At 41.6% G+C, this 13,079-nt stretch overlaps 1 protein-coding gene across 1 annotated transcript in view; it reads left to right on the forward strand.

Moving 5' to 3' along the window:
- The window catches only part of cacna1fb (calcium channel, voltage-dependent, L type, alpha 1F subunit), a 210,845-nt gene that overhangs the window by 76,010 nt on the left and 121,756 nt on the right, over window positions 1-13,079 (forward strand). Inside the window, exons 8-11 of the mRNA XM_036989057.1 lie at window positions 911-1,014; window positions 5,936-6,087; window positions 9,383-9,457; window positions 11,456-11,537. Coding sequence (XP_036844952.1) covers window positions 911-1,014; window positions 5,936-6,087; window positions 9,383-9,457; window positions 11,456-11,537 — 413 coding nt within the window. The remainder of the gene's footprint in view (window positions 1-910; window positions 1,015-5,935; window positions 6,088-9,382; window positions 9,458-11,455; window positions 11,538-13,079) is intronic.

The raw sequence follows: 13,079 nt of genomic DNA on the forward strand, positions 1-13,079 counted from the left end.
CCATATGTTTCTCTCTGTTTCTCCATCTGTTTCTTCTCCCTTTCTCCATTTGTTTCTTCTCTGTTTCTCCATCTGTTTCTTCTCTGTTTCTCCATCTGTTTCTTCTCTGTTTCTCCATCTGTTTCTCCATCTGTTTCTCCATCTGTTTCTTCTCTGTTTCTCCATCTGTTTCTCCTCTGTTTCTCCATCTGTTTCTCCATCTGTTTCTTCTCTGTTTCTCCATCTGTTTCTTCTCTGTTTCTCCATCTGTTTCTTCTCCATCTGTTTCTCCATCTGTTTCTTCTCTGTTTCTCCATCTGTTTCTCCATCTGTTTCTTCTCTGTTTCTCCATCTGTTTCTTCTCTGTTTCTCCATCTGTTTCTTCTCCATCTGTTTCTCCATCTGTTTCTTCTTTGTTTCTCCATCTGTTTCTTCTCTATTTCTCCATCTGTTTCTTCTCCATCTGTTTCTCCATCTGTTTCTTCTCTGTTTCTCCATCTGTTTCTTCTCTGTTTCTCCATCTGTTTCTTCTCTGTTTCTCCATCTGTTTCTTCTCCATCTGTTTCTCCATCTGTTTCTTCTTTGTTTCTCCATCTGTTTCTTCTCTGTTTCCCCATCTGTTTCTCCTCTGTTTCTCCATCTGTTTCTTCTCTGTTTCTCCATCTGTTTCTCCATCTGTTTCTCCATCTGTTTCTTCTTTGTTTCTCCATCCGTTTCTTCTCTATTTCTCCATCTGTTTCTTCTCCATCTGTTTCTCCATCTGTTTCTCCTCTGTTTCTTCTCTGTTTCTCCATCTGTTTCTTCTCTGTTTCTCCATCTGTTTCTCCATCTGTTCTCCATCTGTTTCTTCTCTGTTTCTCCATCTGTTTCTCCTCTATTTCTCAATCTGTTTCTTTTCTGTTTCTCCAAATTCTTCTTCTTCTTCCACTAGATGAATGATGCCATCGGGTTTGAGATGCCCTGGGTTTACTTTGTCAGTCTGGTGGTTTTTGGCTCCTTCTTCGTCCTCAACCTGGTTTTGGGTGTGTTGAGTGGGTGAGTATCACGACGACTGTGTGTGTGTGTGTGTGTGTGTGTGTGTGTGTGTGCCTGCTATGTGTGTTCTCTGTGTGAGAGTTCTTCAAGGAGATAGAGGCCAAGGGGGTGTTTACTAGATTGTGTGTATTAGTGTGTGTGTGTCCGTGTGTGTATTAGTGCGTGTGTATTAGTGCGTGTGTATTTGTGTGTGTGTTCGTGTGTGTATTAGTGTGTGTGTATTAGTGCGTGTGTGTATTAGTGCGTGAATGTATTAGTGTGCGTGTACTAGTGTGTGTATTAGTGTGTGTATTAGTTTGTATATTAGTTTGTGTGTGTGTGTGTGTGTGTGTGTGTGTGTGTGTGTGTGTATTTGTGTGTGTGTGTGTGTGTGTATTTGCGTGTGTGTATTAGCGTGTGTGTATTGGTACGTGTGTATTAGTGTGTTTACTAGTGCGTGTGTGTATTAGTGTGTATGTGTGTGTATTAGCGTGTGTGTATTAGTGTGTGTGTGTTAGTGTGTGTGTATTAGTGTGTGTGTATTAGCGTGTGTGTATTAGTGCGTGTGTATTAGTGTGTGTGTATTAGTTTGTGTGTATTAGTGTGTGTGTATTAGTGTGTGTGTATTAGTGTGTATTAGTGTGTGTGTATTAGTGTGTGTGTATTAGTGTGTGTACTAGTGTGTGTGTGTAGTAGTGTGTGTACTAGTGTGTGTGTGTATTAGTGTGTGTGTATTAGTGTGTGTCTATTAGTGTGTGTAGTAGTGTGTGTGTGTATTAGTGTGTGTGTATTAGTGTGTGTCTATTAGTGTGTGTAGTAGTGTGTGTGTATTAGTGTGTGTACGAGTGTGTGTGTATTAGTGCGTGTGTATTAGTGTGTGTATTGGTACGTGTGTATTAGTGTGTGTATTGGTACGTGTGTATTAGTCTCGGTATTATTTTGTTGACTTACAACCTGGAATTAAAATAGTTTTTTTGTGGGAGTTAGTATCATTTGATTTACACAACATGCCTACCACTTTGAAGATGCTAAATATTTTTTATTGGGAAACAAAGAATAAATAAGTTTTAAAAAACGGAGATCTTGAACGTGCCTAACTATTCTGTTTCTCCATCTATTCCCTCTATACTATTCACCCCCTCAAGTCAATACTTTGTAGAGGCACATTTTGCAGCTATTACAACTGCAAGTCTCTTGGGGTATGTCTCTATAACCTTGTCACATCTGGCCACTGGGATTTTTGCAAAACTGCTCCAGCTCCATCAAGTTGGATGGGTTCCGCTGGTGTACAGCAATCTTTGATTGGCATCTAAACTTTCATAGTATTACCACAACGCTGACAACACAGTTAGTCTTTCAATCACCCACGTGGGTATAACCAATGAGTAGACGGCACGTGGGCATCTACTTCTATAAACCAATGAGGAGATGGGAGAGGCAGGACTTTCAGCGCGATCCGCATCAGAAATAGAACTGACTTCTATTTTAACGCCTGGCAATGCAGACACTCGTTCGCGAGCAGTGTGGGTTCAATAATTGAATAATTTAGATTTCTAAATTTATGGTGTAGTCAGGGTGTGAGTCATACCACAGCTTCTCAAATGGATTGAGGTCTGGGCTTTGACTAGGCCATTCCAAGACATGTCATGTATCCCCTTAAACCACTCAAGTGTTGCTTTAGCAGTATGCTTAGGGTCATTGTCCTGCTGGAAGGTGAACCTCCGTCACAGTCTCAAATCTCTGAAAGACTGAAACAGGTTTCCCTCAAGAATTTCCCTGTATTTATCCATCATTCCTTCAATTCTGACCAGTTCCCCAGTCCCTGCCGATGAAAGCCATCCCCACAGCATGATGCTGCCACTACCATGCTTCACTGTGGGTATGGTGTTCTTGGTGTGATGAGAGGTGTTGGGTTTACCCCGGACATAACGTTTTCCTTGATGGCCAAATATCTCAATTTTAGTCTCATCTGACCAGAGTACCTTCTTCATATGTTTGGGGATTCTCCCACATGCCTTTTGGCGAACACCAAACGTGTTTACTTATATTTTTCTTTAAATCTTCTTTGGGATCGGTGTCCCTTCCACGGGACGGTTGAGTTAACATAGGCTAATGCGATTAGCATGAGGTTGTAAGTAACTGTCACGTGATCAAGTGTCACGACCTTAGTTCCTTTTTGATGTCTCTGTTTTAGTTTGGTCAGGAAGTGAGTTGGGCATTCTATGTTTTTGTATTCTAGGTTTTTTGTATTTCTGTGTTTGGCCTGGTATGGTTCCCAATCAGAGGCAGCTGTCAATCGTTGTCTCTGATTGAGAACTATACTTAAGGAAGCCTGTTTTCCCACTGTGATTTGTGGGTAGTTGTTTTCTGTCTCTGTGTTTCTGCACCAGACAGAACTGTTTCGTTTTCGTTCGTTCTCTTGTTATTTTGTTTTGTGTTCAGTTTAAATAAATATTAACATGGACGCGCACCACGCTGCACGTTGGTCCGATCTCTCCTACTCCACCGCAGAAGAGGAGGAAAACCGTTACAGTAACTAGAAAATGTTCCAGGACATAGACATATCTGATATTGGCAGAAAGCTTAAATTCTTGTTAATCGAACTGCACTGTCTAATTTACTGTAGCTATTACAGTGAAAGAATACCATGCTATTGTTTGAGGAGAGTGCACAATTGGAAACATAAGAAGTTATTAATAAACAAATTAGGCAGATGTGGGCAGTCTTGATACAACATTTTGAACAGAAATACAATGGTTCATTGAATCAGTCTACAACTTTGCACATACACTACTGTCATCTAGTGGCCAACATGTATATTGCCCCTGGGCTGGAAAATTATTATGGCCTTTCTCTTGCATTTCAAAGATGATGGAACAATGAAAAATACAAAAGAACGGTTGGTTTAATCTTCGTATTATCTTTCACCAGATCTAATGTGTTATATTCTCCTACATTCCTTTCACTTTCTACAAACGTCAGTGTTTCCTTTCAAATAGTACCAAGAATATGCATATCCTTGCTTCACGGCCTGAGCTACAGGCAGTTAGATTTGGGTATGTCATTTTAGGCGAAAATTGAAAAGTAAGGGGGGCATCCTTAAGTTAAAGCAATGGTTTTTTTCTTGCCACCCTTCCATAAAGCCCAGCTCTGTGGATTGTACGACTTAAAGTGGTCCTATGGACAGATACTCCAATCTCCGCTGTGGAGCTTTGCAGCTCCTTCAGGGTTATCTTTGGTCTCTTTGTTGCCTCTCTGATTAATTCCTTCCTTGCCTGGTCAGTGAGTTTTGGTGGGCGGCCCTCTCTTTTAGGTTTGTTGTGGTGCCATATTCTTTCCATTTGTTTAATAATGGATATAATGGTGCTCTGTGGGATGTTCAAAGTTTCTGATATTTTTTTATAACCCAACCCTGATCTGTACTTCTCCACAACTTTGTCCCTGACCTGTTTGGAGAGCTCCTTGGTCTTCATGGTGCCACTTGCTTGGTGGTGCCCCTTGCTTAGTGGTGTTGCAGACTCTGGTGCCTTTCAGAACAGGTGTATATATATACTGAGATCATGTGACGGATCATGTGACACTTAGATTGCACACAGGTGGACTTTATTTAACTAATTATGTGACTTCTGAAGGTAATTGGTTGCACCCGATCTCATTTAGGGGCTTCACATCATTCCATTTTTATTTTTTATGTTGTTGTTTTTCAACAATATATTTTTCACTTCACCAATTTGGACTATTTTGTGTATGTCCATGTCACGTTCGTTATAATGAATGTCGGACCAAGGCGCAGCGTACGATGAGTTCCACATAATTTAATTAAAGAAGTGAAACTTTAGCCTAAGACTAAACAATAAAATAACAAACAACGAACCGTGACTACAACACTAATTCAAAACATAAACAATATCCCATAACCCACAGGTGGAAAAAATGCTACTTAAGTGTGATCCCCAATTAGAGACAATGATAGCCAGATGCCTCTAATGGGAATCATACCAAACACCCCAACATAGAAAAAACAACCTAGAACCCCACATAGAAAATATAAACTAGACTAACCCCCCAGTCACGCCCTGACCTACTCTACCATAGAAAATAAAGTCTTTCTATGGTCAGGACGTGACAGTCCATTACATGAAATCCAAATAAAAATCTATTTAAATTAGCAACAAAATAGGAAAAACAAAATAGGAAAAACGCCCAAGGGGGATGAATACTTTTGCAAGGCCCTGTAGTTTGTATGTACTCGTGTGTGTGTGTACTAGTGTGTGTGTGTGTACTAGTGTGTGTGTGTGTACTAGTGCGTGTGTATTAGTTTGTATGTACTAGTGTGTGTGTGTACTAGTGTTTGTAGTAGTTTGTATGTACTAGTGCGTGCGTGTACTAGTGTGTGTGTGTACTAGTGCATGTGTGTACTAGTGTGTGTGTGTACAAGTGTGTGTGTATTAGTTTGTATGTACTCGTGTGCGTGTGTGTACTAGTGTGTGTGTGTGTACTAGTGTGTGTGTGTGTGTGTACAAGTGCGTGTGTGTTAGTTTGTATGTACTTGTGTGCGTGTGTGTACTAGTGTGTGTGTGTGTACTAGTGTGTGTGTGTGTATTAGTTTGTATGTACTAGTGCGTGTGTGTACTAGTGTGTGTGTGTACTAGTGCATGTGTGTACTAGTGTGTGTGTGTACAAGTGTGTGTGTGTGTGTGTGTGTTAGTTTGTATGTATTAGTGCGTGTGTATTAGTTTGTATGTACTCGTGTGCGTGTATTAGTGTGTGTGCACTAGTGTGTGTGTTCTAGTGTGTGTGTTCTAGTGCGTGTGCACTAGTGTGTGTGTTCTAGTGCGTGTGCACTAGTTTGTGTGTGCTACTGCGTGTGTATTGGTACGTGTGTGTGTGTGTGTGTGTGTGTGTGTGTACGTGCCTGACATTATGTGTTATGATCCTACAGAGAGTTCTCCAAGGAGAGAGAGAAGGCCCAGGCGCGAGGGGACTTCCAGAAGCTGAGAGAGAAGCAGCAGATGGAGGAGGACCTGTCTGGATACATGGACTGGATCACACAGGCTGAGGACATGGATGAGTTTGACGAGGATGGTAACAGACGTGAGTACCGTGTGTGTCTAAAGGGGGACATAACCATTCCCACTGTAGGGTGAATTGTGACACAACACTATGCACCATTTATAGATTATGACATAGGATTTTAGATGTTTTTTATGAAGTACTTAAGATGCCTCAAGGAATGCTTTATGAAGTCTTAATGTATGCTTTATGAAGACCTAATATATGCTTTATGAAGCCTTAATGTAGGCTTCATGAAGCCTTAATGTATGCGTTATAAAACCTTAATGTATACTATATGAAGCCTTAATGTATGGTTTATAAAGCATTAATGTATGCTATATGAAGCCTTAATGTATACTATATGAGGCCTTAATGTATGCTTTATGAGGCCTTAATGTATACTATATGAAGCCTTAATGTATGCTTTATGAGGCCTTAATGTATACTATATGAAGCCTGAATGTATACTATGTGAGGCCTTAATGTATGCTTTATGAGGCCTTAATGTATACTATATGAAGCCTTAATGTATGCTTTATGAGGCCTTAATGTATACTATATGAAGCCTTAATGTATGCTTTATGAGGCCTTAATGTATACTATAAGAAGCCTTAATGTATGCTTTATGAAGACCTAATGTAGGCCTTTATAAGTTGTAGTTCTTTTAAAGATGTAATTCGCAGAAGGGGAAACAGTGCCACTGTCCGCCCCACGGCTGTTGTTTTTGTTTTGTTTGACAAAGGAGCGTCGTGCATCATCTGTTCAATGATGTCAGAGGGGGGGGGGGGGGGGGGGGGGGGGCGGTGTTGTTTACAGTAACTTCTTGATCGTTGTAATATTTCACGAACAAATGTGGCAGTTTCACCATTAAGAATTCCAGCTTTCAATTGGGGATCTACAAATTCTAATGAACTCTGTCATTGTCTTTAGGTACTGCTGCAGTCTTGACTCTGGGTTAGGGTCGTTATAACAGAATGGACTGGGTTAGGGTCGTTATAACAGAATGGACTGGGTTAGGGTTGTTATAACAGAATGGACTGGGTTAGGGTCGTTATAACAGAATGGACTGGGTTAGGGTCGTTATAACAGAATGGACTGGGTTAGGGTTGTTATAACATAATGGACTGGGTTAGGGTCGTTATAACAGAATGGACTGGGTTAGGGTCGTTATAACAGAATGGACTGGGTTAGGGTCGTTATAACAGAATGGACTGGGTTAGGGTTGTTATAACAGAATGGACTGGGTTAGGGTTGTTATAACAGAATGGACTGGGTTAGGGTCGTTATAACAGAATGGACTGGGTTAGGGTCGTTATAACAGAATGGACTGGGTTAGGGTTGTTATATGGACTGGGTTAGGGTCGTTATATGGACTGGGTTAGGGTCGTTATAACAGAATGGACTGGGTTAGGGTCGTTATAACAGAATGGACTGGGTTAGGGTTGTTATAACAGAATGGACTGGGTTAGGGTCGTTATAACAGAATGGACTGGGTTAGGGTCGTTATAACAGAATGGACTGGGTTAGGGTTGTTATAACAGAATGGACTGGGTTAGGGTCGTTATAACAGAATGGACTGGGTTAGGGTTGTTGTAACATAATGGACTGGGTTAGGGTCGTTATAACAGAATGGACTGGGTTAGGGTCGTTATAACAGAATGGACTGGGTTAGGGTCGTTATAACAGAATGGACTGGGTTAGGGTCGTTATAACAGAATGGACTGGGTTAGGGTTGTTATATGGACTGGGTTAGGGTCGTTATAACAGAATGGACTGGGTTAGGGTCGTTATAACAGAATGGACTGGGTTAGGGTCGTTATAACAGAATGGACTGGGTTAGGGTTGTTATATGGACTGGGTTAGGGTTGTTATAACATAATGGACTGGGTTAGGGTTGTTATAACAGAATGGACTGGGTTAGGGTCGTTATAACAGAATGGACTGGGTTAGGGTTGTTATAACAGAATGGACTGGGTTAGGGTCGTTATAACAGAATGGACTGGGTTAGGGTTGTTATAACAGAATGGACTGGGTTAGGGTTGTTATATGGACTGGGTTAGGGTCGTTATAACAGAATGGACTGGGTTAGGGTCGTTATAACAGAATGGACTGGGTTAGGGTTGTTATAACAGAATGGACTGGGTTAGGGTTGTTATAACAGAATGGACTGGGTTAGGGTTGTTATAACAGAATGGACTGGGTTAGTATTGTTATAACAGAATGGACTGGGTGAGGGTTGTTATAACAGAATGGACTGGGTTAGTATTGTTATAACAGAATGGACTGGGTTAGGGTTGTTATAACAGAATGGACTGGGTGAGGGTTGTTATAACAGAATGGACTGGGTTAGTATTGTTATAACAGAATGGACTGGGTTAGGGTTGTTATAACAGAATGGACTGGGTGAGGGTTGTTATAACAGAATGGACTGGGTGAGGGTTGTTATATGGACTGGGTTAGGGTTGTTATAACAGAATGGACTGGGTTAGGGTTGTTATAACATAATGGACTGGGTTAGGGTTGTTATAACATAATGGACTGGGTTAGGGTCGTTATAACAGAATGGACTGGGTTAGGGTTGTTATAACAGAATGGACTGGGTTAGGGTCGTTATAACAGAATGGACTGGGTTAGGGTTGTTATATGGACTGGGTTAGGGTCGTTATAACAGAATGGACTGGGTTAGGGTTGTTATAACAGAATGGACTGGGTTAGGGTTGTTATATGGACTGGGTTAGGGTCGTTATAACAGAATGGACTGGGTTAGGGTTGTTATAACAGAATGGACTGGGTGAGGGTTGTTATAACAGAATGGACTGGGTTAGTATTGTTATAACAGAATGGACTGGGTTAGGGTTGTTATAACAGAATGGACTGGGTGAGGGTTGTTATAACAGAATGGACTGGGTGAGGGTTGTTATATGGACTGGGTTAGGGTTGTTATAACAGAATGGACTGGGTTAGGGTTGTTATAACATAATGGACTGGGTTAGGGTTGTTATAACAGAATGGACTGGGTTATGGTCGTTATAACATAATGGACTGGGTTAGGGTCGTTATAACAGAATGGACTGGGTTAGGGTTGTTATAACAGAATGGACTGGGTTAGGGTCGTTATAACAGAATGGACTGGGTTAGGGTTGTTATATGGACTGGGTTAGGGTTGTTATAACAGAATGGACTGGGTTAGGGTCGTTATAACAGAATGGACTGGGTTAGGGTCGTTATAACATAATGGACTGGGTTAGGGTCGTTATAACAGAATGGACTGGGTTAGGGTTGTTATATGGACTGGGTTATGGTCGTTATAACATGATGTTTCTCTCTTCCTAAGTTGCGACCCTGGGGGATCTGTCAGACAAGAAGAAAGGGAAGTTTGGCTGGTTCAGTCACTCAAACGACACACACGGTAGGTTCTGTGTGTGTGTGTGTGTGTGTGTGTGTGTGTGTGTGTGTGTGTGTGTGTGTGTGTGTGTGTGTGTGTGTGTGTGTGTGTGTGTGTGTGTGTATAGCCAATTAACATCTAGGGCTAATGACTTGCTGTTGGGAGGCTGTGCAGTTCAGTGAACAGGCAAAAGCCTCATTCTCACAGTCATATCTAATTCTAGGATCACACACACACACACACACACACACACACACACACACACACACACACACACACACACACACACACACAGAGAGAGAGACACACAGAGACACACACACAGAGACACACACACACACACACACATACATACACACACGCACGCACACACACAGACACACACACACGCGCTGCACATCACCATCTCCTCTTTCTATATCTGGGTCTCTTTCTCAATTTGTCTCGAGATAAATCACTTGACCCTATTTCAAATAGATTGCTCCTCTCTGTAACACACACGCTAATCTCACCCCCATGTCTCGCTCTCTCTTTCTCTCTCTCTCTTTCTCTCTCTCTCTTTCTCTTTCTCTCTCACTCTCTCTCTCAATTCAATTCAATTCAATTCAAGGGCTTTATTGGCATGGGAAACATGTGTTAACATTGCCAAAGCAAGTGAGGTAGATAATGTATGAAGTGAATATATAAAGTGAAATAAACAATAAAATTAACAGTAAACATCACACATACAGAAGTTTCAAAACAATAAAGACATTACAAATGTCATATTATATATACAGTGTTTTAACAATGTACGAATGGTAAAGGACACAAGATAAAATAAATAAGCATAGATATGGGTTGTATTTACAATGGTGTGTGTTCTTCACTGGTTGCCCTTTTCTCGTCTCTCTCTCTCTCGCTCTCTCTCTTTCTCTCTCTCTCTTTCTCGCTCTCTCTTTCTCTCTCTCTCTTTCGCTCTCTCTTTCTCTCTCTTTCGCTCTCTTTCTATCTCTCTCTCTCTGTCTCGCTCTCTCTGTCTGTCTGTCTGTCTGTCTGCCTGCCTCTCTCTCTCTCTTTCTCAATTATATTTCAATTTAAGGGGCTTTATTGGCTTGGGAAACATATGTTTACTGTAATGGCACACTGTGGTAATTCTTTGTGGGTCTGTGTAATCTGAGGGAAGTATGTGTCTCTAATATGGTCGGAGGTTAGGAAGTGCAGCTCCGTTTCCACCTCATTTTGTGGGCAGTGAGCACATAGTCTGTCTTCTCTTGAGAGCCAGGTCTGCCTTCAGCAGCCTTTCTCAATAGCAAGGCTATGCTCACTGAGTCTGTACATTGTCAAAGATTTCCTTCATTTTGGGTCAGTCACAGTAGCAAGGTATTCTGCCACAGTGTCCTTTCTGTTTAGGGCCAAATATCATTCTAGTCTGCTCTGTTTTTTTGTTAACTCTTTCCAATGTGTCAAGTAATTATATTTTTGTTTTCTCATTATTTGGTTGGGTCTAATTGTGTTGCTGTCTCGCTCTCTCTCCTTTCTCTCTCTCTTTTTAATCACTCTCACATTCTCTCTCCACCTCCCTCTCTCTGTCTCTTCGATCACACCCACATTCCCTCTCTCTTTTTCTCTCTCTCTGTTTTTATATATATATTTTTTCTCTCTATCTTTTCAATCATTCTCACATTCTCTCTCTCCCTCCCTCCCTAACTCTCTCTCTCTCTCTCTCCCTCCCTAACTCTCTCTATCTCTCTCTCCCTAACTCTCTCCTTCTCTCTCTCTCTCTCCCTCCCTAACTCTCTCCCTCTCTCTCTCCCTCCCTAACTCTCTCCTTCTCTCTCTCTCTCCCTAACTCTCTCTCTCTCTTTCTCCCTCCTTAACTCTCTCTCCCTCTCTCTCTCTCTCTCTCTCCCTAACTCTCTCTCCCCCTCTCTCTCTTTTCAATCATTTATATTCTCTCGCTCTCACTCTCTTGCTCTCTCTCTCTCTTTTTCTCTCTCCCTCTTTCTCTCTCTCTCTCGCTCTGTGTTTTTCACCTCTTAGCAAGTCTGCCAGCCAGTGAGACAGCCTCTACCAACACGGAGAATATAGATGAGGAACACACTGATTGCTGTGCCGCCTGCTGGTAACACACACACACACACACACACACACACTGACTGCTTCATTATGAAAAGCTGTTTGGTTTGTGAAGCCTACTTGAATCTCTTTTCTGATTTTTGATCAAGCAATGCAACACTTTTGAAAGATCAGCCCTCGCACCGCGTGTGATTTTACCGCGTGTGATTTTACCCCGTGTGATTTTACCGCGTGTGATTTTACCGCGTGTGATTTTACCGCGTGTGATTTTACCGCGTGTGATTTTACCGCGTGTGATTTTACCGCGTGTGATTTAACGCGTGTGATTTAACGCGTGTGATTTTACCGCGTGTGATTTTACCGCGTGTGATTTTACCGCGTGTGATTTTACCGCGTGTGATTTTATCGCGTGTGAGTCATTAAATGTTGTCCATGAGACCCTGTCCTCACAGGGAACAGATTTGGTTAATTAGTAGAAGTTAACCAGTGTGGATTTTCCATCAATTGGAATTTTGTGAAAGACACTCCTCTGAAATCGATCTTCGTAAAACTCCATGACGAAGGTGCGTAATAATAACAATCCCGTTTAGTACGTCAAACAAAAATGGCCGCAGCTGAACAATAAACATTCTGTCACAAATGCATATCAATCAGTCACTGACATTCGTATTGGAACGAAAACCCGGTACAATGTTTTCAAACACCGTGAAGACTCAACTCAACATTCGTGTCGACCACACAAAATAAACTCAGCAAAAAAAAAAGAAAAGAAAAGAAAAGTCCCTTTTTCAGGACCCTGTCTTTCAAAGATAATTCGTAAAAATCCAAATAACTTCACAGATCTTCATTGTAAAGAGTTTAAACACTGTTTCCCAATGCTTGTTCAATGACCCATAAACAATTAATGAACGTGCACCTGTGGAACGGTCGTTAAGACACTAACAGCTTACAGATGGTAGGCAATTAAGGTCACAGTTATGAAAACTTAGGACACTAAAGAGGCCTTTCTACTGACTCTGAAAAACACCAAAAGAAAGATGCCCAGGGTCTCTGCTCATCTGCGTGAACGTGCCTTAGGCATGCTGCAAGAAGGCATGAGGACTGCAGATGTGAGGACATGAGGACTGCAGATGTGGCCAGGGCAATAAATTGCAATGTCTGTAGTGTGAGACGCCTAAGACAGCGCTACAGGGAGACAGGATGGACATCTGATCGTCCTCGCAGTGTAAAACCACGTGGTCAGATTTGCGTTTATCGTTGAAGGAATGAGCGTTACACCGAGGCCTGTACTCTGGAGCGTGATCGAGCAAGAACAGGCAAATCTGGTGCAGTCCATGAGGAGGAGATGTACTTCATGCAGCTGGTGGCCACACCAGATACTGACTGTTACTTTTGATTTTGACCCCCCTCCCTTTGTTCAGGGACACATTATTCAATTTCTGTTAGTCACATGTCTGTGGAACTTGTTCAGTTTATGTCTCAGTTGTTGAATCTTGTTGTGTTCATACAAATATTTACACATGTTAAGTTTGCTGAAAATAAACGCAGTTGACAGTGAGAGGACATTTATTTTTTTGCTGAGTTTACG

The sequence above is a fragment of the Oncorhynchus mykiss genome, chromosome 9 (genome assembly GCF_013265735.2).
Source record: "Oncorhynchus mykiss isolate Arlee chromosome 9, USDA_OmykA_1.1, whole genome shotgun sequence".
NCBI lineage: Eukaryota > Metazoa > Chordata > Actinopteri > Salmoniformes > Salmonidae > Oncorhynchus > Oncorhynchus mykiss.